At 54.3% G+C, this 26,623-nt stretch overlaps 1 protein-coding gene across 1 annotated transcript; it reads left to right on the forward strand.

Annotated features, from left to right (window-relative positions):
* The first annotated feature begins 1,248 nt into the window (after positions 1-1,248).
* LOC134432031 (receptor-type tyrosine-protein phosphatase kappa-like) lies at positions 1,249-26,479 on the forward strand. The gene is made up of 29 exons (XM_063180410.1): positions 1,249-1,428; positions 9,764-9,958; positions 10,538-10,750; positions 11,192-11,437; positions 12,297-12,536; positions 13,084-13,374; positions 13,837-13,934; positions 14,417-14,612; positions 14,750-14,861; positions 14,981-15,215; positions 15,449-15,488; positions 16,024-16,129; positions 16,314-16,381; positions 16,673-16,815; positions 16,954-17,041; positions 17,625-17,695; positions 18,093-18,129; positions 18,861-18,958; positions 19,136-19,252; positions 20,328-20,485; positions 20,563-20,698; positions 21,965-22,114; positions 22,285-22,384; positions 22,884-22,963; positions 23,382-23,516; positions 23,949-24,074; positions 24,514-24,671; positions 24,953-25,088; positions 25,593-26,479. The coding sequence occupies exons 1-29, from the start codon at positions 1,326-1,328 to the stop codon at positions 25,665-25,667; spliced, it is 3,951 nt and encodes a 1,316-aa protein (XP_063036480.1). The 5' UTR covers positions 1,249-1,325; the 3' UTR covers positions 25,668-26,479.
* Positions 26,480-26,623: the final 144 nt, after the last annotated feature.

Here is a 26,623-nt window from a genome sequence, read left to right on the forward strand (position 1 = left end):
GAGCAAAGGAAATAAAAAGGCAGGCTCATGGAGGTGGGGACCCCTGGCCCTGCCAGCTGTGTTTGCAGGAAGAGGTGAAGCATGGACAAGGAGACTGGTTTTCTAAGCCTTGGAGGGAATGTGGCTGGGCAGTCTCCTGCTCTGTTCCTGAGAGGTAAAAGACTGCAGGAGTATCTGCTTCCAGGCAGCTCGTATGTTGGCAGAAAAAGAAGAAAACAAGAATTCTACCATTATTTGCTCAGGATTAGCTTTTGGGCATGTCTAGAGGAATATATTCGGAGAAAGCCACCCTGCACTGGCCTGCTCAGTGCTGCTGAATAAAGGTGTTGCAGGGTGTGCAAATCAGCAGAAAGCAGAGCCTGACCTCAGGTGTATGAATACGAGTCCTTGCTGAGGAGAACAACAGAAGAGAACCATCACAGTGGAATGCAGCCTGGCTGTGAAGCCTCAGAGAAGACTTGAGGGCTTGTTTTTCTCCTGGTTCTGTGTTTCAGTTGGGATGCAGGCCAGGCACATCCAGCAAGGTGGCTGGGGAAACACAAATGCATCAGCTCCTGCCCTGGACCTCCTCTGATGGGTCTGCTGCTGAGGCCAGTGCCATCAGCCTCCAGCTGCACAGACAGCATCACCAGCAGTCCCTTTTCTGCCCTGCTTGCCTGTTCATGGTCATTCCTGCTCCCATAAAGTTTTGACAACACAATGTGCCACAGTAGCTGAGCTTGAGACCTCCAGGGCTCTTGTCCCCTTCTGCTCAAACATCTGCTCTCAGTCCAATCCTGAGCAGCTACCACTCCTGCCAAAACCTTGGCATTCCTATCCATGGCACACACTGCCAGGTAATTAAGAGCATCTGTGCCCTTCAGAAGTCCCGTTTGTCACAATCCAAATTACGGCAGTAAAAAGGTGAGGATTCTCCTGGTGTAATCACTGCTTGAATATCTGGGTGAGTATGGAAGGCACATCTTCCTGTTAAAACCCAGCCAGGAACCACAACACCTCACAAGTCCTTCTGAAATCTGTGCTGGGAGAGGAGGCAGCCCAGCTACCATTAGTAGCTGGTCCTGACAGAAGACCTAAAAACTGTGGTTTTAGACAAGAAATTAGAGACAGCAAAATTCCAAAACGGTCATGGAGCTGAAAGAGAAAGAAGGCAGTGCTGATACTGGCGGAGTTTCCCTCTCCAATGAGGAAGCTTCTTGCACCATATGTGATTTCTCTGCGTGCCTGTTTCCTTTCCGTGCTCTCACCACTCACAATCAGATGGGTGTGCAGTGAGGCAGCCAGGGTAGCTGAGACCTCAGTCCTGCCCTGGAGCATAGGCAAACATGGCCCTGCAATGGATGCTTCTCCTGCTCCTCACACCTCTGCTGGCAGCACAAAATCATGGTAAGCCCTATCCCAGCAACAATGGACAACCCCAGGGAAGAGGTAAGCAGTGCTCCCTCCTCTGCCCCCAAGAAAAGGTTTTACTGTGCTCCTTTTGCAGAGCCCCTGTGCAGCCTTATGGTGTGCAGGATACAGCAGCTGTATCAGGGCAGTCTGACGTCCACACTTGGGCCCAAGTCCACCAGCTGGGTTGTGGTCAGGCAGAGCTCTGTTTGGGGATGGAGGGCAGCAAGGCTTGGGCTGCTGGGAAAGCCTCTGCAGAGTCTGTGTTTTCCTCCATGGAGCTGGAAATACAAGGTGTCCGTCTGTCCTGGCACAGTGTCAGGGTGCCATGTCCTCACCACAGAGATGGGTGCTGGTGCCCAACCAGGAGCTGGGGAGCCATGAGCTGAGCCCCTGGGTGTCCAGGAGAGCCTGGGGACAGGGCTTACCATACTCTGGGATTGCTCTTTAATGCACTTCCTTGGTGCTGGAAGGATCAGAGCACAGCCAGGGATCTGCTGGGCTCCTCCTTCCCTGGCTGCACACTTTGATGCCAGCAGAGTCAGTAGGAATTTGTAGGCTCACATGTTGTCTGTCCTCCCAGGAGGCTGCACTGCCTGGCAATTGAGCTGTGGGTGCAGCAACTGTGACCTTGCATTCTTCTGTATCTGTCTTCGAGTATTTATCTAAACTAATTTTCTTGGAGCTAGGTGATAGAAATCATTAAATTTGGAGCTAGGTGATAAAAATCATTAAACTAGCATCTAATTCTGTCATCCTGGTCTGCTGTGGTGTTGGATCCGGTTGGTTGGAGGCTACAGAAAACAGCTGATCTAGTGGTTGTGACAGAGTACAGGGAATGGGATCAGAAACTTTAATTCCTGATGTGAAGTGACATCAGGGACTGTACTATCAGGAGAGGTGTCACGAGAGCCTGTTTCCAGGGAAAATGTGTCTGGTTGCAGAGAGTGTAACCACAGCACATCACTGTCACGCAATAAACAAGGGCAAAAACTGCAACAGAGGATATTCTCCTGTCCAGAGTGTCTTCCCATTGCCCAGATCCCTGCTGAAGCTGTTCTCCCAGGCCAGCATGTGCGACCATGGCTTTTCTATTTGTTTTCAAGGTGCACACTAAGGTCAGGATCTGTCTGTGTCACGTACAGTGGGATGCAGCAGGGTCCTGTAGCCCTGCAGACTCTTGTCACGCTCTGCAGATCTCAGTCACCCAGCCTTCCCAGAGGAGTCTGCTGCTGCCCGTGACACAGATGATATCGCTGAGTTTGCACCTTGCTGCTTGTGAGAAGAGGAACCAAGACAAAAACATGTGCTGGCCACACCCAGCAGTGTGAGCAGCCCTGCCTGCATCCTCAGCATGTGGGCTCATCCCATCCTGACACCTCTGCTGAGCTCCAACCAATGGATCAGAGTCCTTCTCTTGCAGAGGCACAGGGCAAGGAAAATGTCCTGAGTGAGGCAGGAGGGTCTGCTAGGGTGGAATGGGCTGACAGAGGCTGTGGGGCAGGGTAAAGCTGTTGGGAACAATAGGGTGGGGATTCCTGAGCACATCCCCTGGCAGATACAGGGTAAAATCTGCTGTGCATAGTGCCACAGAGAGCAGTGCAGGCAACAGCAGTGCAGCCCAGGCACAGGATGTGGTTTGCACGTGTGGTTGGCCCTGCTGCTCAGCTCCTCCCATCATGGGGACAACGTGCACTGCGCAGGGTGCATTGTGTCATTGTCCTATTGTCACCTTATTGTCTTGCTGTGCTGCTCTCACAGGGAGTTTTTCCTCCCTAAAATGCCATACCTGTACAAAACTCTTCTCCCCTTACAGCCCCAGTGCACCTGGAAGGCAGATGGGGAATCTTCTAGGACACGTTTTCTGTGCAAAGGCTCTGGCATACAAGCTGTCTCGGACGCCTTTTTCATCAGTCTTGCTTGACACTCTGTGTGATCTAGTGGCAGGTGACAAGAGGTTCTAACCAGGAGCACAGCTGCAATCACCACGGGGTGGGAGGATGGTAGCTGAAGCTAAGCTGTAGCCAATCTGAAAGGGTTTGTGTCAGCGGAATTCCGAACTGTGCCCAGAGTTATGGGGAACATGAGTGCTAAGAGGTACTGCAGAGGAGTGCCTGGGGCTTGGCACCTTAGGGGTGGTGAACGGTGTGCTCTACCATGCTTCCACTTCCCATCACCATCCAAAGATTCAGGAAACACTAATTTTTCCTCCTGTCCTTAGACATGTGTCAGATGTCCTTTAGCATCTGGTGGACCAGTAAAGGTCAAAGTACCACCATTTCCCAGCTCTTCTCACAATGCCTTGTTCAGAACGTTCTTTGCTATCCCCCTTTCCCTGCCATGACTCCCAAGCAGAGCATCCCCAGGGTCTCTTGGCTCCATCACTCTTAAAGACCTGCTCAACACCTTTGGTTGCTACTCAGGAGCACAGAGATGCTCTGAGACCCGTGTTTGTGTTCGCAGTGCCTTGCAAAACAACTCTCCACTGGTGGAAAGATTGCTTTTCTTAGCTCCTCTCAGCAAGCACATGGCATCCAACACAGCAAGACTTTGCTGTCACCTCTCTCAGCTGCTGAGCTGCCCTGCCAAAAGGGTTGAACTTCGCCTACTCGCCTACTGCTTCTTAGATTTCACCTTGTCCTTTCTTCTTTGTGTGTGAGGTAATACAGTGTAAGAAAGGACACCTTCTGCTGTTAAGCAAAGGGCTGAACCCAGGAGCCTGTCCTGAATTATCAGCATAGCTGTTTCTCCTTTCTCCTGACCCTCCCCTTCTGGCCCATGCTGGGCCTTTGTTTAGCCTGCCAGGCTCATAACTCCTTGCAGCAGGGACAGGCAGGCCAGACATTTCTGGAAAAGGCTTTCTATATTCATGGGTAATAAACAATATCAGAGAGGAGAGTATTCATTTAATAGTATCATCTAGGAAAAAAATCCAAAGCAGTAAATATCTGGCTTTGGAGGCAAATAGACCAACCTTTTGTTACAACTCCTGTCTCAGGCATTCAATATTTCCATTTCACAGTGAGCACGCATTGCACTTTACAAAAGGTGCCTATTTGGTCACATCTACTCTGTATTTTCCTTCTGAAATTTCACTTGACTCAGCCTCCTTCCTCTAGCTGGGGCAGAGAGCCCGTGGGCGGCTCTCTGCGTACCACTGTGCAGGGCAACAAAAAGTGTCTGAAAACTGTTCCATTACTCTCCCAGTTGCTGTTAATCCCTACAAGGTTGGAAGCTGAGAGTTTCTTTCCCCTTTCTGTCGAGACCTCTCCTTTCTCCCTTAGTGTGTCAGCCCCACAAATACATCCAACTGCTTTGCACTAATGGGGAGTTCCATCTCTCCAGTGGAGGTCCCTTGACAGCTTCCCGTGGACATCTCCAAAGCACACAAGAAGCCATCCTGGGTTAGAGCACAGGCTCCTTTGCTCCAAGGTGCTCTTTTCCCACACCAATTTCTATGGAATGACTTGGGAAGGGGTGTAATGAGCGTGAGGACAGAGGTGCATCCTGACTGCACCCAGTGGCCATAGATTGGTTTCTTCCAATGAGCCTCGGGTGATAATCACATGCATGACAGGCTTGGACTTATTGGAGATGTGAGGCCGAGCTGGATTGTAATCAACAACATTCTTGAGACGAAAGCAGGCATGGACTGAAAGTGTGTTCTCTTCCCCATTTTGCAGGGAAGCAGAGCTTTCTAGGCTTTACCCTCAAACAATCATCAGAAATGCCACAAGGAGGGACTCTGAGCAGCAGCAGCTGCCTGGATGCAGATGGTGTCAGTGCTGTGACAGGGGGTTCAGCTCCTCTGCAGCAGTAGGAATGTGGGCAGGAGGCAGGCCCTGGAGGGGCTGTGATGTTTGGGCACTGCTGGCAGGGTGCTCTGTGTGCACAGGGTGAATAGGCTTTGGCAGTCCCTCAGGCTGCCCTGCTGATGTACACTGCCCCTCTGCAAGGCAAGCAAGCTTTTTTTGCCATACCCACCCCTCTGTCACACACTGTTAACTTCCAGGATAATTCTGAGGCTGGTGCATTCCCCTGTGGTGGTACTCTGTGTACCACTGGACTCTTTGAGTATGGGAATGAGCTGTGGGCTCTGCCTGCCTTTTCTGATCTCTCCCACCCAGCCCCTCATGGGCTCTGCTCAGCATGGTCCATGCCCAGCTTGGATGTGGGGGCTGTGTCAGCCTCTGTCTGCCTCCAAGCACAACAGGGGCACATCTGGCAGGTCCAACGGCACAAGGGAGCCTGGGAGGAATTTAAAAGTGGGGCCAAATGATCACCTCCCTTCCCAAATTCAGAAATGCTGTAAGACCCATTTTTGTTCTCAGTGCCTTACAGTGCAACTCTCCAGTGCAACTGGAAAAACAGTGGTTTTCTCTGTGGAAACAGTGGTTGCTTTTCTTAGCTCCCCTCAGCAAGCACATGGCATCAAACACAGCTCAGAGAGCTTGGGAAGGAAAGGATGAGTTGCAGAGAACAGGAATCTCCCTGGTGCTTGCAAGGGGCCCTGTGGGCAGAGAAGAAGGAAGGAGGGAGCACGAGGGTTTGCCTGCAGGGCTGCTCTCCTGTGTAGTCTTTGTGTCTGAAGGGCAGATACACTGCTGGCACACTTGTGGTCTTTGCAGAAGCACACGTTTCACCTACCCATGCCTACCCTTGCCTGAGACTGTGCTGGAATCCATGCAGTATCCCAGCAGTATCCCACATTCCAGCTCAGCAGACACTGACAGGAACACTGAGGAAGCCCTGGATCAAGTTTGCACATCTGTGAAGGCCTTTTCATCTGAAACAAAGACAACAGAGAAGAGGCTGATACTCCTGCAAAGGATTAAGTCTGATAAGTGCCTAGTCTAAGAGAAATTACTGGCTGGAGCCCTGGTGAAGATGGACACCTAGTCAGAAATGTGCGGCTGTTATGCCAGCTCAGTGCCACTTTACTCCCACTTCCAGCCCAGGGGTCTTACACAGCACCTATTTTCTTGTGCCCATGACCAAGGAAAAGTAACCTGAGTTGCAGGGGGTAAAAAAAGGGGCTGGCAGAATGAAGACCATCCTGATGTAAGAAAAGACCAGGCTTGAGACCAGCTGAGGCACCTGAAGGTGCACTAATCCATGGGACCTGATCAGATGCATGTGTGGGTCCTGAGGGTGGAGGAAGTAACAAACACCGTATCTATCATAGCTGAGAAGTTGTTGCCAGCAACTTCCAGTAAAGTTCCCACTGACTGTAAAAGGAGAAGCACAACCCCCTTTTTAAAAAGGGGAAATGAGGGAGACCCAGGGAACTACAGGCCAGTCAGTCTCCATTTGGCGCTGGGCAAGATAATGGAGCAGTTCCTGCTGGAAATTATTCTGAGGCACATGGAAATTATTTGTGATGGCTTCAAAAGATCAAATAATATCTGAGTAATTTGTTGCCCGTTTATGGAGGAGTGACAGCATTTGTGAATAAGGGGGGAGTGACTGACATCATCCACCTGAACTTGTGCAAGGCATTTGACACCGTCCTGTGTGACATCCTTGTCTCCAAACCGGGAATGTATGGATCTGATGGATGACCACTCCATGGGGGAGGTGCTGCAGTCAGTATTTTGATATCCACTGGCACAGGATGCCCAGTGAAGCTTGCATGCCCCATCCCTGAAAGTTCCAGTTCCCATTCCAGGCCAGACTGTGGATGGCTTTGGACAACCTAATGTAGTGCGTGACAGGAGGGCTGGAACTAAGTGATCTTCCTTGGGAACCTTCCAGCACAAGCCCTTCTTTGCTTTTATGAAAAACTGAATGAGTCCTAAGTGCCTGTAAACAATACTTAGCATAACGCTAAATATGCCTCATTTCAGTTGTGCAGAAGTAGCACCTTTTAGTAAAAGGAACAGTTACAAACTTTAAACAAAGACTAGCTCTGATTTTTGCTACAGTAAGACTGCTTTACATTGCACTTCTAAAGCAACAAACATGAGGTGTGGCTTTTTCACCTTAACCCCAACCCCTGCAAGGAAGCCTGGCAAGTGTAGAGAGATTAATTTGCAGTTATTTCAGCAGGGAGAGCTTTGCTCTATGAAAAGACTCAGGGAGAGCTGCAAGCAAGGCAGAGCTCTCTTGTGCAGCTGCAATCACCCTTGCCAGCAGAGCATCCCTGTTTGTGGAAAGATGCTGTCCCAGATACCTCTTGAAATCTGCATCTGTGTCAGCAGAGTGCCTGCAAAGGAGAATTTCTCCTTTCCTCCTGGTTTCCTGCCAAGCAACTTGGCATGTGTGGTGCTGCCAGTGGGCTTTGAGTGCTGTGGGAGCTCTCACAGCTACCAGGAGGTGTAGAACAGTTACAAAAGGAAAAATGCTGAGGCCCCCTCACACAGAAGTCAAGAGTGGGGCCATGTGGGAGAGGCCAGACATGCTCGTGAGCATTCACAACCCCCTCAGCTCCTAAGGCTACCTCCACTGCAGAGTTTCCATCCCCTCAAACTGCTTCTTGCTTCAGGCCAGGCCTCACATGACTCTTTTCAAAAAACTTTGTTCACATTTCTGTGGTACCTCTAGGATCAAAGAATACCCATCAGTGAATAGTCTTCATTCAGGCCTTCTTCTACAATTCAGGGCCCTGAAATGCAAATTAAAACATGGGAAATACTTTGAAGAGGAGCTGTCACTTGACTGAAGTACTTGATGCTCAATTTGCCAGTCTGGGGCTATTTTTTTCCACTTATTTGTCAGGGGTTTTATTCTGTCTGAGGAGGTGCAGCTAGTGTGGTCTCCTACTGCATGAGGTCTGCAGAGCACTCCTCCTTTCCTGGGGAGTGCTGGTGTGCAGCGAGGTGCGGCCCTTAAGGTCAAGTGTCCGGCCAGCAGGAGGGCAGCCAACACCCAGCTGCAAATCCGGGAGCACCCCTCGGCGTCTGGTGGCCTTGGGCTGTGCTCCCTGTGGACGGGCCCGCTGCTATCGAGAGGAGAAAGAGGGAGCTGGACACTCGATGGCGACAATCAGGTTTATGGAGGAACCCCAGACGCCAGCCAGGGAGTGACCAAACAAAAGGGGAGTAACAAGGTTATAAGGGGAGGAGGTGTCTCAGGGAGGGGTTTACACAGAACCTATAAGGGAAGACAAGGGAGTGAACCTAACATAATGGCCATCAGGGAGAACTCTATCAATACAAAGTAAAGGAGGGGCCCTGGGACCACAGTCAATCACAACCCCCATAGGGGAGAAGATTCTAGCAAACTGGGAGGAGTGGAGGTGATTGACTGGGCCAGGGGAGGAGAAAAAAAGCATACATATAAGGGAGTTAGGGGGAGGAGGAATTACATAAGAAGGAGGACTGACAACTACAGTGGCGGGAGTTACTAGGGCAACAGACTGAATGATAACTCAATGGCGGGAAAACTGGGGGAGGACAGAACCATTACATAACATGGGGGAACAAATACAGAAAATGGGGGCGCAATTAAGTAAATTAACAAAACACACTACAACAATGCTGCCACTTGGGTGTTGTAGGAAGCAGTGCAAACTCTCTGTGCCTGCCTGACTGCACCCTGGTAACACTGGACAAAGTTTGGACTGCTACAGCTAAATTTGTATGGTGGGGGAACACGCACAGAGAGTTACAGTTGTTCTGTGAAAAGTGGGGCCTGGTCAGAGGGCAGAGACCCAAATGCAGATCCATGCAGAGAGGCAGCAGCAATCCTGTCTAGAATTTAATGAAAATGAATATGAAATTTACTTCAATCAATTGCCCAATCTTCATGATGCAAAACACAACCAAACATGCAGCTGGTGAGATACCCACATGCTCTAAGCCCCTTTAGCCCAATCAGATGAGGGGGTGTCACTTGTCTTGGTGAGGATGGCAGGGATATGGGATGGGAGGCAGCTGCTGCTAGGAGCCAGCAGATAATTGTGAGAGGGACAGAGCAGAGGAAATAACAAGTGTAACATCCAGAACAAAAGCCAAGTGGCAACTCAAGTGGGATTTTGCAGCAAACAAGTGTGCCTGTGGGTGTCAGCAGATCATGTCCAGCAGAATGACAGAAATGATGATGAGTGGTGCCAGCAGAGTCTGGAGCACTCCCACAGCCCCTGGATTTGTGGGAGAGAGCAGCATCCCCCAGGGCTGCTGGACCCCTCTAGCTGGGGTGTCTCCTCAGCAGCAGGTGGGCAGGATAACCCTGTGGATAACCCTCCTGCACTGCCCTGAGGGTGTGGGGAGGGATAAAGCACCTGGGGGATGGGGCTCATCCTGGGAGGTGCCATCTCTGCCACCTCTCTGAAGAGAGAGGGATTGGCACCCCTCCGGATGGAACTCCCTCATCCTCATGGATGCTGCTGGAGCCCAGTGACCCTCAGGCTCTGCCTCCTGGCCTTTCCACACAGGAAAATGTAAAATTCCCTCCGACTGGGACCACAAACTGAAGTTTACTCCGAAGAGGAGCGACTATGCCTTGGATGAAGTGGTGCAGGTCAGCTGTGCTGGGAAGATTCCTGAGAAGTTTGTGCCATCTGTCCCACTGATTCAGTGCATTTCCAGAGGGGCCCAGACCCTGTGGAATGAGACTCCCACCTGCAAGGGTAAGCACAGCCCTGCACCACCCTGACCCAGGGCCCTGAGCTGGTGGCAGACCCTCTGTGACCTGGTGGTGCAGATGACAGTGCAGGAATGGCAGACCTGGATACCTTTGGCTTTCCCCATGTGCTGGCACTGACAAGGCTCTTCTCGCCTCAGCACCTTGCTGTAGGCACCTGCTGGGCTCTGTGCTCCTGGGAGGGGTTCAAAGGCAGGAACAAGGCTCACTGCACTGGGGGCTACTGTAAACCCTGTAAAGCCTTCAAACAATGAGTGGCTGTATGGCCAAGGTGGTGGGACGGGATGGAACTCTGTGTGAAGACCGGGAAGGAATTCAGTCCCTGTCCAGCTTTTCCCAAATGGAGCCTGAGTTGGGAAGCCTGCAAGACTGTAGTAGGCATGGATGGGACTGCTCTTGCGGTGGTCTGCTGCCACCAATAACTCTGTCCTAGGTTGCAAGTGAGGGATCAAGCAAGCAGTTGAATCTGGTAACCAAAGGAAATGAGCCCTGTCCAAGTCAGAGCAAGAAATATTCCAGCAGACCACTTCCCATTCTGCTTACATGAGCTCCTTCTCCTCTCCAGAGCGATGCCAGCAGCCCCAGGGGGACTCACAGCTCCAGTTCAGGCCAAACCAGAGATTTTACACGGTCGGTGAAGAGGTGACACTGAGCTGCTTTGAGAATGACGCTCCTCCCCTTGCTGTGATCAGATGTGCAAACTGGAGGAATGTTTGGCAGGTGTTGGACATTTCAGGAAAATGGCACAGGTTGCCTCTGAAACTGAGCTGCACCACGGGTAAGCTGGGAAGCAGTAGGTCTCCCCTGCTATGTGCACCTGTCAGTGTAGAGGGGAGCTGGACATGGTGCCATGTCTGTGGGACACCTTGGGCAAGCTCAGAGTCAGGTCGCAGTTGGGAGCAGAATCCAAGGTGGAGAGGGTTAGAAGCATTCAGGGTGGGACAGGTTTTCTCTATCCCTGCATCTCCCAGTCTATTCCTGAGTTGTGCATCACAGGGAAGTCAGAAAGGATCCTGCCCTCAGTTTTCACCTCTCTCCCAGTGTCCCATATCACCTCCTTGCCCAGGCACATGATCTTCTTCTGCTCTTGGGGTACCTTGGGTTTCCTCATGGTGTGGAATGCAGACATTAACTACAGTTCATCATGGAAAAGCCTCGGTCCCTCTCCTGCCTGAGCATTCCCTTGCTGAGGAGGACTCTCACACTTTCTTCCTGACAGCAAAATGCCCTAAACCTGAGTGGGATGCAAGACTTCAGTTTTTGGAGAATGAAACTGGAAACCCACAGAACAGAGAAGAACTGACCCTGACCTGTCCCAAAGGCCTCGAGCCCTCCTTCCCCGAGGTCAAATGTGCAAAGGAATTTCAACAAGTGATTTCTGGAAAACCAGACTATGTGGATGCCTGGTGGGGCAGGAGCAGCACAGGTGCCTGGACACGCATTGAGGGGGATGTCCTGTGCATGGGTAAGTGAGGCTGCAGCAGCTCTCCCGTGTCTCCCCTCTGCCCTCACCCTCCCTGGGGCTCTGTTGCCTGAGCAAACTGCTGAAGAGGACAATGCAGCCAGGAGACAACAGAGCAGGCAGAACCAGCTGGGCAAGCTGAAATCTCCTGCAGTGGTTCCTGAGCAGGCCAAGGCTGGGGCTCCCAGCTGGGTGCCCAGGCCAGGGGCAGGATCCAAGGCTGCCAGCCAGGTGCCCATGGAGGTTCCAGTATCTTTGCTGTGCCTCCAGGTGCCACCCTGGAATGCACAGGTCTGCTTGCTCCCCTGCTGGCCCATGGATGAGGGACCTGGGGGACACCTCCTGCACCTGCAGGGGTTGGAGCAGAGCGGAATGAAGGGAGCCCTGATGATGCAGGGCTGGCTCAGCCCTTGGCACTGGGACTGGAGGCTGTATGGGATGGACCTGGGGGAGGAGCAATGCCATCCATCAGGGGATGGAGATGCAGAGCTGTCCCTGGCAGAGAAAAGGCTGTGTCCAGTGGGGGTATGGCAGTACATGGCAGTGCTCAGGAGAGAGGCACAGGGAGATACAGGATGGGAATGTCCCTGCTTTGGGCTGTAGGAGGTTGTAAGGAGTGTCCAGAGAGACAAGTGGGTGGATACAGGCATATTGATGAATGAGTGATTCTTCATGCTTTACAAGCTCAATGACAGTCCTTCCCAACAAGGCTTGCCCTCAGGTGACATCCCAGCAGAGGGATGTGTCACCTTCCCTCTCCCTTCATTGACTGGAGGGGTTCCTGGGGATTTCTCTCCCACTACTCACCCCTACCCATCCCATCACCTCCACCCCATCTAACACCCACTTTCACCTCTGACAGGAGGGTGTAAAAGGCCCCAGTGGGACTCCAGACTCCAACTGGCACCAGACCTGGAGAATTATAAGAAGAATGAGGAAGTGATGCTGAGCTGCCCTCAAGGTTTCCAGCCACTCTTCACTGAAATCCAATGTCAGACTAAATTCCAGGATGATTATGGGACATTTGGATATGAAGAATTTTGGCTTGGAAGAGACTCCGGAGGTGCCTGGGTCCCCATTCATTCCAGTGTGGAGTGCATCGGTAAGGGAGGGACCTGGAGCAGGATAATCCTTTGCAGGGGGAGATCCTGAGAACATCTCTGAGGGGGAACAGCGTGGGAAGGTCGGGGTTTTTCCTTGGGCACAGCACTGTGAGGATGGAGGCTGTGGAAGCAGCTCCTGCTTCCAGACCATGAGGAAATGTCTCCTGTTGTGCTCTCCCATGGCACCAAAGGATGGCTGCAGCCAAGCAGCTCAGAGGGTTTCAGGCAGGCAGGATCCCTTCGCTGCTCCCTGTGAGCTGGGATTTAGCCCAGCTGGGGACACATCCTGGCTTCCCTCTCTTCTCCCCAAGGTGTCCTGATGTTTGACTGAACACGAGCGGTTGTGCCACTGGAGAAATTCACCCAATGGTTCACATTCAGTTTCCCAGGGCACCATGACCCCAAACTCCTCCTGCTCCCCTTGCAGAGGGCTGCAGTGACCACCTCCAGTCTCTCCTGATGAGCAAAGTTGTCTGACTGCAGCATCCTTGCATGGCTGGGCTGGGAAGGGAATAAAGTGACCTTCTGGCAATCTTTCCTTCACAGAAGTGCTCCAGGTTGACCATGAGACCTTTGAGATTTCCAGCACCAGCATCAAACTGAAATGGACCTGCAGGTTCCCTGATGCCTGCCAGGGCATGAGGGCCATGTGCCAGCTGGCAGCGCCTTCCTCCCCTCCCTGTGAGGCTGAGGAGGTGGATGCAGAGCAGATGTTACATGGCCAGGAGGGAACATTCACCTGCTCCCCTTTGCAGCCCTTCACTGAGTACAGTGTCACCATCGACTTGCCTCCCAACACAACCCTGTTCTCATGGTTCTTCACAACACAGGAATCAGGTAAGTGCACAGAAATATCAGAGACAAGGAACAGTCCAGAGCTGTGTCACAGGGAGGACAGATAAGGAACAGTCCAGAGTTGTGCCACAGGGAGGACAGATAAGGAACAGTCCAGAGCTGTGCCACAGGGAGGACAGGTGCTCCCCTCACCCCTCAGCTCAGCCTGATCATATTCTCTGTGCAGGGATGTGCCTGGGATCAGAGCTGCTTGGGTCCTGTGCAGAGCCCTCTGGGGAAGGGGCCGGGAGAGCCCTGAGCAGGGCACAGCCCCTTCTCATTGTCCCACTCCGCCTCACACTGTTGTGCTTCCCACTGCTGCAGCACACACAGCCTTTGCAGGGGACAAACCCCTTACAGGGAGTCCCTTTGCAGCCTGTCCCTTGGCCGGGAGCTGCTGCAGCCTCCTGTGGCCTGAGCCCCTGCCCATGGCCCTGTGTGTGACCCCATGGTCTGTGCTTGCAGTGCCGGACAAACCGGAGCAGCTGTGGCTGGATCCCGACAGGGGCTCTCTCAGGTGGAGCGCGCCGCCCTCCTGCAACGGGGAGATCATCGGATACCAGGTACCCAGGGAGCAGGGCAGACCCTCACCTCCCAGCCTGGAGCTCTGTGCAGGCACACTGGCAACTGTGGGAAAGGGATAGCCATGAAGAAATACAGGAAGATTGAGACGCTCAAGGCTCCTCTTATGGAGCACATCATCACCACAATGCCTGTGATATTGCAAGGCCTGTCCTCGGGCTCAGTACATATATCTACAGCCTTTCAAACTGCAGCCTTCCTTTTCAGAGGCCCAGCCCTTTGCTCGCAGAGGTTGCTGCTCACACATCCTCAGGGCTGGCTGCAAATTCCTCCTCTCCTCTCCTCTGTTTTGAGCTCTGCACATGGGGCTGAGCCTCTCACCCGTTCCTCTCCAGAGCCTTGCCCAGGCACAGGGAAGGGCAGGCACAGGGAAGGGCAGGCTGGCAGGGACGTTGCAACTGCGGGCACCTTCCCAGCGGGCAGCCGGGAGCTGCTGCGTCCCAGCTGCGTCTCCTGTCCGCAGCTGAACATCACAGCCAGGAACGCAGGGGACAGCAGCGTGCTGGAGACCGAGCGGCTGCGCCTCGATGGCTCCGTCACCGAGCACCGGCTGCCGGGGCACAGCCCTGGCAGCAGCTACGCCGTGACGCTCCAGGGGCTGACGGCTGCTGGAGCCGGGGCTGCGCTGACGAGGGAGTTTCACAGCAACAGCAGCTCCGGTGAGCTTTGCTGTGGGGCCGGGCCGGGAGCCCGGGCACAGCCCAGCCCTGCTCTCGCCGGCCTGCGCTGCCCGAGGCCGTCGCTGCTGCTGCTCGCCCGGCCCTGCCGACGCTCATTCCCCGCTGTTGCCCTGCAGACACCCCGCACCCCCAGGCCATCAGCTGCCGCGGCGCCCGCGACATCGCCCCCTCGCAAGGCACGGCCGTGCTCCCCCTGAGCCCCATCGCCCCCGGCTCTGAGGCCGCCAGGTGAGCGCAGCCCCGCGGCTCCGCAGCCCCGCCGGGGCTCTCCCCACGCCGGCGCTGGCCTGCAGCCGCCTCCCTTCCCGTGGCCCCCGTGCCCGCTGCCACTGCCTTTGGGCCCGCAGGGAGCACCAGCTGATCGTGGCCGCCACGCACAACGCCTCGCTGATCGAGAGCATCTGCTCGGAGCAGGCACAGCTCTCCAATGCCAGCGCCTACCAGGCCGCTCTGCTCAACCTCAGCGCCGCCACGGACTTCGTGCTGGGCGACGGCAGCCGCGGGCAGGGCATGGACAACGCTGCCCTCAGCCCGGGCCGGGACTACACGGCCCTGCTGCGCCTCGTCCGCCGCGGGCCGCAGGTACCCTCGGGGGGCTCTTGCTCCCTGCGCCTGCTGCCGCCCGGGGCTGGGCCCCTCGCTGCCTCTGGGCTGCCTCTGAGCTCACGCTCCTGTCCCGTGCCCCGGCACCGTGCTGTCCCTGGGCTTCTGGGCCACAGCCACCTCCCTCGGTGGCCCTGCCTGGGGACCTTGGCCTCCAGCTAGGCCAGTGCTGCAGGACTGGCCTGAGCTCTCCCTCCTGTCTCCTCCAACAGGCAGAGAAGTTCACCTGTGTCTGCTACAGCTTCTCTCTTGGTAAGTGTCTCCTTGCTCCTGGAGCCCAAGCCTCCCTCCTGCCTGCTCCCTTTTGCCAGCCTGGCAGCTTCCCTGGATACAAGCCGGCCCAGGGGAGATGTAGTGGAATATTGCCATACTTTGGTCTTCATAGAAGTTCTCTGTATTTTGAGGGTATCTATGGTAGATGGGCTTTGGACATCCTCAGGACTCTTGGATAGGTGGGGGCCCAGTGGCCACTGGCGATTGCACATTATCTCTGCCATCACCACAGGTTTAGTCTTCGTCTCAGTAATCCTCCTCTGGTGTATTTGCAACCCCTCCAAGTAGATACCTCACTTGGCAGTGTTTGGGGCCTTCAGGGACTCATGTTCCACAATTGGGGGTAGCACACCTCAGAAACACCTGCTTCTTCTGCCCCACCTCAGCTTTTCTCTAATGCAAAGCCTTGGGTGGAAGACAAGGGAAGTTGCTTTTCTCTTCATGTCCCTGTGGGATGTCCCAATGCTTGGTTTAGGCTGTGCAGGAGCCTGAGCCTGTCCTGTGCTGCTTGCAGGGCAGGAGCCACCGTCTCTGCTGGATAGCAAGCCCATGGTTATGGCAGTAGCACTAATTGTTTCATTCCTGGCACTGGGGATTTTGCTGCTTTTTGTCATCTTCAGGTCAGTATGTGGATCACCTCTCCTGCCCTCTGTGAGGTATTCACCGGCTCCACTTGGACACTCCCTGCAGTGGCATGGAGTGTCCAAGTGGAGTGTGAGATGAGGCAGGGTGGTGAGATGGGTAACAGCTTCAGCTCTGTATCTCTCTTCTGCTGGTCTGTGCACCTGCCTTGCTGTTTTGCAGGTTAAAGCACAACAGTTCAAGACGGTTGGAGAACAGCAGCGCTATACCCCTGAGAGGATGTCAGAAAGGTGCAGTATGAGCAAGGGCCCTGTGTGCCTTGTCTGGACAGGCTGTCTGTTAAAAACACAGGCAGGATGATTGCAGGTTCCACAAGTTAATTGCAGGAACAGGGTGGTCAGAGCTGGCTGGCACAGGGAAAGGGACTCCTCCCAGGAGAAGGGACCTGTGTGGGGAGGGACAGTATAAGATTTGAGAATTCTGGCTGCTGCAATGCCATCTCAGTCTCAGCTGCAGAGTTCCAGAACTGGCCAGTTTAGCACTAGTTGGGTGCTGAAGTCCTGTCCTTGTGGTCTCTGCAGATGTACGCAAGCCAAACACACAGATCCCAGTGGAGGAATTGCTGGAGGCTCTGAAGATGTTTAAGAGGGAAGAAATAGAGGCAGAACAGACAGATGATGAATCAGTCAACAGGCATGGTGCTGGGCTTCTTAGAGAATATCAGGTCTGGTTTAGCTTTGCTTTCCCACCTGGCTGCACTCCCCACTCCTCATTCCTGCCCTGGATGTGTGATGCAATCAGCTGTGGCCACAGCCCCAGAATATATCCCAGTGCTGAGTGGGCTTGTTTTCTTCCTCTGCAGCAATTGTCCTCCACTTTGTTGCACCCCTGCAATGCTGGCAAGGAGCTCTGTAATCAAAACAAGAACCGCTACAAGAGCATCATCCCATGTAAGCAGAGCTCTCCAGGGACTGGCTCAGGCTCTTGGGGCTGGCTGGGGTAGCACAGGATGCTGGGCTGGTGTAGGTGCCCCTCCACCACTTCAGAAATACTGAGCTACTCATCTCATCCTCCATGGCCACTGAAACTCAGAGACATTTCTGGCCCCACTCTTTTATATCCTGTTGGAGTATCCTCGTTCTGCCCTTCAAATCTCCCTGCAAACTTAATCAAACATTGTATTCCTGTTCCTGATGGTAGTCAGTGCTGAACACTGTCATGTACCATCCAGAGGCAGGTATTTGTGGGAAAGTAGAAGGAGTGACCTAATTTCTTCCAACCTTTAAAGTTCCTCTGGGCCACACACGGTGTGTACATTTGGCCATTTCATAATCTTCCTTAACACTCAATTGCACTTCCTGCTGTGCCATGTTACCCTTTGTCTCATCAGCTGTTCTTTAACCCTGAACATGTCCTGAGGCCTTGGGTGCTGCTGGAGAGGCAACAGACAGTAATTAATAAATTACGCCTTCCCCCTTAATCAGTCTCTTTGTTGGTGCCCTAAAGCATTAGCCCACCTCCCTTCTCTTTCAGATGATCACTGCCGTGTGGTGCTGCAGCCCTCTGACACCGGGAATGGCTACATCAATGCCAGCTATGTGGATGTAGGTAGTGAGGAGTTGTTACCCTGAGAAGGGTAGGAAAGGTGCCTGGCAGGAGGACAGTCCTGCTCACATGGGGGGCCCTGAGGTCTGGCACTTTTTGCCCTTAAGCTGGCGGGTCTTGGGATGTTGCTTCCACTGAATCCTCTCTGAGCTGCCTGGAGTACTCTGGGTTTGTGTGCAGTTCTCACCTCAAACAAAAAGGGACCCATGTGTGAGGGGACAGGAACTGAGATGCAGCCCCTGGGTACCCACTGTCTGTGCTGGCCAGGAAAGGTGCTGTGGGACACACTGTGCTGAGCATTCTGGGCTTTGGTGCCTGGGGGATGGATCCTTTATTTCATTCCCTGTTAAACATTTAACTCATGTGATCAGAGCTGTTTGAATCTCTCCCCTGCAGACCTACCGAAGTCCATGCTTCTTCATTGCAGCTCAAGGTAGGTGCTCCCAAACCTCATCCTCAGGAGATGCCATTCACTACCCTGAGCAGTCTGGGAAATGGGGAACTGGGATAGTAGCCAGGGAGCTGTGAATGGCTCACTCCAAGTCCCTGTGTCTCCAGGGTCTCTGAGGTTGTTCAGTTCTCTCTGAACAGTTGTTACAGGTGCTAGAGGGCATGGAAGGTCTCAGTGGTAGCTTGGCAGCAGCTGGAGCTGGTATCTGCACTGCCCAGTATGAGGACATGGTCCTTCCGCTCACAAGCCTAGTTTGTTCCCTTTGGCAGCTGGCATAACAGGAACAATCCTGCAAGTGCCTGGCATGTCTGCACCCAGTGCACTCGGATAGTCTCTTCCCAGTAGTGCAAAGCCTGGATGTGTCTGTCAGCTCTGTGCAGCGTGCAATGAGGAAGTCTTGGTTTCCTGCAGAGCTGCAGAAATGCTCCTTGGAAAATAGGGCCCCAAATGTGGGAGCAGCTGCCAGTCATCTCAAGGGTCTGCAAGCAGGAGCCCCCAAAGCAGCAGTGAATCCCTGACATGGGCTCATCTTCCCTCCCTTCTCCTTGTCCAAATTTCTAACATGGTGATGAAGCTGATGTGGCCAGCACCCCTTTCAGGTGCTGATGTCCCCTGGCTGTACCTCTGTGTCTAGGCAGAGGAAAGCCTGGGAATGTCCAAAAATGTGCCCATGGCTGGGACACTTGCATAGGGCTCTCCTCTTCCTTCCCAAGGCCCCTTGGCTGGGACAGTGGTGGATTTCTGGCACATGGTCTGGCAGGAGAAGACCTCAGTCATTGTGATGCTGACGGGCTTAGTGGAACAGAACAAGGTAGAGAAAACCTCTCAGCCGATGAAACCTCTCAGCTTGGGCATTGCCAGAGCGCAGGCTTCCACACCTGCTGTGCTCCCAGTGCTGCTGTCAGCGGGGACAGGGCGCAGCACTACACCCCTGCAATGCTCTTCTTATGAGTTTTCCTGTGCTCAGAGATCTCACTGGTGTTGACAGATCAAGTGTGAGCAGTATTGGCCAGAGGAGGAGCAGATCTACGGAGACTTCACCGTGACACTCAACAACACCTGGACCACAACAGGCCTTGTCAAACGCATCTTCTGCCTGCAGAAGGTAAGCCTGGCATGGAGCTGAGGTGGGAATGCAGGATGTGTTTGGATTCCAGCAGCTGGTGGGAGCTGTCAGACATGGACCCTGTGGGGAGCCTGGTCTCCAGCACAAAAAGGTGCAGTGTCAGCAGGTTGCTATAAATGGAATCCATGCCAGGCCATCAGTCCCAGGTTTCGGTGCCAGGCAAAGGCAGTCAGTCAGCTCCAGTGGTCACCCCAGAGGAGTCTGGACTGACGTTGCGCATGGGAATATTGTAGATTCTTGATGGCTTGGGTGAGGTGACTACAAAGGGTATACAAGCAGATAACGGCTATGGAATGGAATCTCTGCACATCCAGGATGATGGGACAGGTGCCTGCCTGTCACCTGAATCAATCTGCAGAAGGTCCACACTGAAGCTCCTTGGTGACTTACAGCACTAAACCTGGACACATAGTTTATGGTTTAAGATAACCCACATAAGGTCATTTGCCAAGATGTGTGCTCCTGCGGAAGTTACACCTCAGATAAAGGGCAGAAAATGAAGAAATTGCAGTTATGCAGATTTCTGTCCTTTCTTGTCTTGCCCAAAGCAACATGCAGCTGAAATGTAAAGCTCCAAGAGCACCTGATGGTAAGATGTAGCATTAGTTCATGGCAAGTGAATGTGATGTTTAGGGAAAATCACAATGGCTGGTACCAAGTGACTACATTCACATCAGTGTAGTAACAGCCTTAGGGTACATCTTTTCTGGGCAAGCCAGGGCTTTTTGATGACTCTGGAAATACCCTAAGCTGTGATTGGTATCATTCCCCTCTGGGGCACAAGCTGCTTTTCCTGCTTTGCGTTCACTGCTCACGGTGAAGCAGAGGACAAAATGAATCGTGTGGCTGTGGGATGGGTGAATCTGCCCTGTAGTGTCTGAGGAGCTGTAGTGGAGCAGTCCTTACGGTGTGGTGCTGGAGGGAGCCCTCTGTGCTGGTGCCCCTCTCAAGTGGTTTTCTCCACTGCTGCCTCCTTGTTGGCAGGCAGTCACTCGACACGAGTTTCCTGGTCGCTTGCAGCTCCCTGTTGCCAGCTGTGTCTCCCTTTCTGCAGGCAGGCTGTGCTCTGCCAAGAGCAGTGGAGCAGTTTCACTACCTGCTGTGGCCGGACCACGGGGTGCCCAGAAACCCGTCGCAGCTGCTGTGCTTGGTGGAGGTGGTGAACAAGAGGGTGCTGGAAGCGCCTGCAGGCCCCGTGCTGGTGCACTGCAGGTACCGCGCTGGGGCTCTCTGGGTGCCGGGGCACGGCCAGCGGGGGCAGCGCTGACCGCGCCGCTCCGTGTCCTCAGCGCCGGCATCGGGCGCACAGGCACCTTCATCGCCCTGGACTTCCTCTTGAAGATGGGCAAGGCGGAGGGCAAGGTGGATGTGTTCCGCTGTGTGCAGCAGCTGCGGGAGCAGCGGGTCAGCATGGTGCAGACCAAGGTGAGGAATTTGCTCCCTGCACACCTCGGGCTGCAGATCCAATGCCCACCTGTGGGAGTCGACACAGGCGAGTGGCCAGAACAGCCACAAAACCATGGCTAAAATGCCAAGAGTGAATTTGTTTCATTACCTCCCTAGCTGGACGATGCCAGGAGGTAACACATAAGTGGGAACACCAGCACCATCGGGCCCAGTCCATCCTGGGGGACAGTGGGGCTGCTCTTTTCACCCATTTAACAAAGGCCTGTGCACCTGTAGTTTACGAGCTGGGCTGTGATCTCCAATGTGTCTTTATGATCTCTGGCCTTTGATGTGTCCCAAAACAGGGAGCTCAGCCATGTTCATGGCAATGGGCCCCAGGTCTCTGTAAACACCAACATTCCCTCTGTATGTATTGTACTCCACAAAGCAGAGAGAGGTTAAACAGCAGTAGGCTGTTTATATACAATATATGGGATTTCTCACACTGTCATTTTCCACACCTTGGTATACTCCCAGCTGTAAGGCCACTTGAGACAATCCACCATGCTCCTTCTGAATGAAAAACCATTGTGCTGCTTTTAACCCTTTGCTGTCAACACCACCCTTCCCTGAGATGTGGCATGCAAAGCCACATTAGCCATGCTGCTCCTGATCTAGCCACAGGGACTAGGGCTACCAGGTGATGGACACTGAAGGATCTTTTCTCAGTGCTGTGTCCAAAGCTAGTTGGAATCTTAATTTCCCTGAGACTCTCTGAGGTATCAGCAGCATTTGTAGGTATCAGTCACCCTGACACAGAAGGGCTGTCCTGTAGGCAAGGATGATGAACAAGAGTCCACCTGTGCCTCCAGCTTTCAGGATGGCTGCCCTCCTGGCAGCTCCTGGGCAGCAGTGTCCTGGCCTAGGCACTATATCCTCATGATCTGCTTAGTGCTGGGCTCCTTCAGAGAAAACCGGCTTGGGCTGGACCAAGCAGCCTCTTGTACAAAGTCTAACTAGTGTGCAGGTTTTCTGGGCTGCCTTCCCCAGAGCAGGGGTCTGGTCCGAGAGGGAGCACTAAACCTGAGGAAGATGATCTTGTCTGGGTTGCTGGAGTTGCTGGCAGTGTCCCAAAGCAGGGATGCCTGCAATGAGAAGTGTCTGACCTCAGGGATCTGCAGCAGGAAGGAGAAGGATGAAGCTGGCTCACTTATAGCACAGTTTGAGCACAACTGGTGATCTGGAGCTCCAGGGTTCCTCCTGGACTGGCTCCAGACCGTGCAGCTGAGGCGTGTCCTCCCGCAGGAGCAGTACAGCTTCCTGTACGAGGCGCTGCTGGAAGGTTTGCTCTGCGGCAGCACCGGGGTGCCCGTGGAGAGCATCGCCAGCCGCGTGCACTCCCTGCGGGACCATGAGACCTCAGGCTGCAACAGCGCCCTGGAGAAGGAGTTCAAGGTACCACCAGGGGACGGTGCACTGGTGCTGTGGGGGCCCATCTGTGATGCCAGCCCCCTCCTGCTCCCCTCCCCAGCAGTGGGATGGAGGTGGGGGATCATTTCTCTGCAGTGGCCCAAGAAGGTGAGTTGCTGACAGGCAGGACTGACATGGGTGAATCATCTCTACAGGCCGTGCAGAGATTTTCTGAGTTGTTCCAGCTCCTGCCATGCAGAGAAGCAGAGAAACCCAGAAACCAAGCCAAGAACCGCAAGCCAGGGATCTTGCCAGGTAACACTGGCAGGGCCGGGCAGCCACTTGCTCTAAAGCCAGAGCCTGGCAGCAGCATGGGGGGAATGATGCTTTCCTGCTGCTTCCCTCCCTGGCACATGACACTGACAGGTTGGGCTCAGGGTCCAGTTGTTGTATTCTGCTTAGGAGATAATAAATACAGATTAGGCTGATTCCTTCTGAGCCTGTTGGAGGTACATGAGGTACACCTGGGATAAATATGTCCCTGGTCTACACTTTCCCAGTGGAGAAGCTCAGATGAGGCACAATGAGGAGGGTGGATCTGCTGTGCCCCCAGACACAGGGTTTTGGGCACCCCTCATCAGGATGCCCCTGAGCTGTCACAGCCGTGGGTGTGGTGGTGCCTGTCCGTTCAATCCTCTCCAACCCATGCTGCAGGGAGCTCTGTTGGCTGTGCTTGTTGCAGGGAAAGCCCCCTGCCTGTCTGTAGGGAGGGAACGATCCATCGTTTCCCTCTCTGTGTTCCTTGCCTCCGCAGCGGACTCCTGCCGGCCCATCCTGATGTCCTCGGTGAACGCAGACGGCTCGCCAGCTTACATCAACGCCGTCTTTGCCAGCGTAAGGCTCCGGCCGCCTTACGCGGGAGCGGGAGCTGCTCGGGGCAGCCGGGCCCCTCCTGCGCAGCCCTGCTCCGGGCCAGGGCAGAGCCCCCGGCCGGGGAGGTGTCCCGGCGCTCGGGCTGCTGCTCGGTGCCTGCCGGCCCTGCTGCCAGGAGATGGCCCCCGCGACCGCCATCGGCGGAGCCTGCCTGCGCAGGCAGCGCAGCAGCGTGTGCCAGCCCAGCCTGCTGCCAGCTGAGCCCGGCTGCGATGAGCTGAGAGGGCAGCGGGGCGCTAACATGAGCTGCTGTGAGCAGGGCTGGGCCGGCCTGGGCCTTCTGCATCTCCGCTGGGCGGTAGGGAGCCATCCCGCTGCGGGAAGGGCTCTCGGGCATTGTGGGACTCTCCTCACACACACATCGTCGTGTCTTTCGCAGACGTACACCGAGGAGGAGAGAATCATCATCACGCAGCTGCCTTTCCCCACCACGCTGGTGGATTTCTGGGCTCTGGTCTGGGATTACACTTGCACATCAGTAGTTGTGCTGAATGAACTCCAGGAGCTGGACAAGGTCAGCAGCCCAAGCTCTGACAGCTCTCCCGTCTCCTGGTTCCCTGTGGGGCCGAGCAGTGTGATTCCTGCCTTTGCCCCTGCAAGGATCTTAGCATGAGAGCCCAGCTTGCACCAGGACCTACTGCAAGCCTGGGGGCTCCACCTGGCAGAGCCCTGAGGACAGTCCCAGCTCCACAGCAGGGGGCTGTCCTCGGTCTCACTGCAAATGAGCACCCATTGGGTTTTGTTGACCCCTTCCCAGGTGTCCAGTGTGATGGAGTGTTATTCTCTGGCTGCAGCACTGGGCTGGTGCCCAGCAGGTGTCTGGCAGAGCCATGTGCATGTGGCCTTTGGGCAAGGGGCTGCTGTGAGCCCCCCATGTGAGGGGCCGAGCTCTGCCCTGTGTGCAGGCGGGGCCATGTGTGATCAGGCCCCTCTCGCCCTCCCCCAGACGTACGTGCAGTTCTGGCCCAGCCAGGGTGAAGATGACTACGGCCGCTTCCATGTGCAGCTGATCTCAGAGGAGCCTGGGGCTGGCTTCACAACCTGGACACTCGTCCTCGGCAACAGGCAGCAGGTGGGCCCTTTGCTCAGAGCTTGCAAACTCCTTTGAGAAGAATCTTTGCACAAGCTGGGAGGAGCAGCTCCCAGAGGTAGAGAGGTAGATCTCAGAGGTGGTTTTGTGTTCATTTCCAACTGGAGGACAGCAGCTGTGGTTGGAGTTTGTACATCTCAGTGGTTCATGAAAGGGGAACTATTGCAGGCAGCTGGACACAGGACTGGTGTAGGTCTGAGCTGCAGCTGGAGCTCAGCTCTTCTTTTGTGCTCTGTCTGTTGCTCTCAGAGCACTTGGTGAAGAAGAGCAAATTCTGGAGTGGCATGTCCCATTGTGGGGCTGCTCCCTTGATCCAGTGTGCGTGGCTGAGGCAGGTCTGGCATGCACTGTCCCTCCCCTTCCCTCCATGAAGCCAATAGGTCTCTTCTCTGTCCAGCCCCCTGTCTTTCTTCCCCACTAGCCCAAGAAATCTGCAGTGGAAATCCAGTTACATCAACTGACAGACTGGCCCATGCAGAAGCACCTTCCCCCCAACCCTGACACCATCATCAGCCTGCTGGGGAAGGTGGAGACACACCATCGGCAGAGCCAGGATGGACACATCCTTGTCACCTGCTGGTGAGTGATGTCTGCTGGAGGAGCAGCCATGGCACTGAGCTGGAACACAGCTCAGGCTGTGTCAGTGACATTGGGGACAGCTCCATCTGGGGTGGATGTGTGGATATGAATTCAGCTAGGCTGAGGGACGAAGGCTTTCCTGTGAAGGTTGGTTGGATGTGGGATGCATGGCCAAGATCATTCTTGGGGAGAGTGTGTGGGTCTAGGGGGACAGCTCTGAGGCTCAGCCCTGCCACCTGCCATCCCAGAGCAAATGAAGCTTCCCTTGCCCTCCTCCACAGGGACGGAGCCAGCCGGAGTGGGATCTTCTGTGCTGCTGGTTTCCTGTGTGAGCAGATCCAAAGCGAGGGCATGGTGGATGTGTCCCAGGCTGTGAGGATGCTGAAGAGGAGGCGCAGACAGTTCATTAAAAATGTGGTAGGTGCTGACTTCTAACCCACCTGGGATGGCAGCAGCACAGTAAGAGCCAAATCTTGTATTGCCCCAGTAGCTGCCCTGGCCCCTCTGTGCTCAGATCATCCTGAGGCCAGGTGCCAATGAGATCTTTGAAAGCTCCAGTTTCTGCTGCTGGGCACACCCACTCCCTCAGTGTCAGGTTCTGCAGAACTGAGGGGGCACCAAAGCATCCTGCATGATGAGTGGCCCCTTTCTGGTCCACCTGGCTACTTAACACTTGGTGTCATGGATGTTGGCTCTCCTGCCAAAACCAGCTGGTTCCAGTGCTGGTGTAGCCCATCCTCCAGGTCCTGGAGCACATGCCTGGATTCCTCAGCAGGGGTGGTGGATTCCAGCTGGGAGGAGGAGGGTGGAGTGCACCTGTGTGTGGCATGCTCTGTGTCAGGAAGCTGTTGGAGACCAATGCTGGCATGCCACTGCAGGTGTTGGTCCACTGGAGCCTCAAGTGCATCCTTTTATCCACAGGAACAGTATGGGCTCTGCTATGATCTAGCCCTCAGTTATTTGAATTCATTTGAAACATATGGGAATTTCAAATAGGGGCATGACCACAGCCTGTCTCTGGATGGGACTTTGACTCCCTGGACAGCCCTTCATCAGTACCAGTGGAAGCAAGAGGGAAAAAAAAAGGGATGTGCATGACCCCAAGATGCCTCACTCTCCTGAAAAACCACCCAAAAAGGGTCCTCCATGGCTGGAGAACACAGGCTAGACTGTCTCCAAATTTTGGCCAGGTGTTGAAATGGGAACCTGACTCTGCCCAGCATTTGTGCAGGAACTTATCTGGAATCACAACCTGAGCATGAAGACCAGAGCAGAGGCAACAGGACTTCACCTATGCTTCCTTGCCAAGGATGAAGAGCACAGCTGTCCCATCAGGTTCCCTTGTCCCCTCAGGTAGCCCCAAGGACAGTGGGGTAGCACCAGCACCCACATTGTGTTTGGTCAGAGAAATCCCACACTGCTGTAAGATCCATGGTGCTCAGGAGCACAGGATATCTGTCCAGCTGTGGGAGAAGCATGAAGCCCAAAGTCAGCAAGAGCCAAGAGCGGGACAACCCATGGTCCTGCAGGGCTGAACTGGTCCTTCAAACCCCACACAGTCTCTTCCTGGGGCTGCATCTTCCTGGTGCTTCTCCAAGGGCCACAGCCCTACCAGCTCCACTGAGGCTCTCCCATCAGCCTGTGGCTGCACCATGGCGATCCCAGGTTATGGTGTCTCAACATGAATATCCTGGATGTGCTTCAAGCAGCACTGCAGAAACAAAGGTGGAAGACTTCAGAAGCTGGAGTGACCCCATGGCTTTCTGTCCTGTGTCTCACCAATAAAGGCCGTGGTGGTGGTGACCCCTGATCTTTGCTTTTCTTCCAGGTTTGACCTGGCACAGGGGCAACAAGGGAGCTGAAGGCACAGAGATACCACAGCATGGGCATGGAATACAATCTTGGCCAAAATCCATCACTGCTGATGGATTCCCACCACACATCTGCTCCAA

Source organism: Melospiza melodia, chromosome Z (assembly GCF_035770615.1).
Source record: "Melospiza melodia melodia isolate bMelMel2 chromosome Z, bMelMel2.pri, whole genome shotgun sequence".
Lineage (NCBI taxonomy): Eukaryota > Metazoa > Chordata > Aves > Passeriformes > Passerellidae > Melospiza > Melospiza melodia.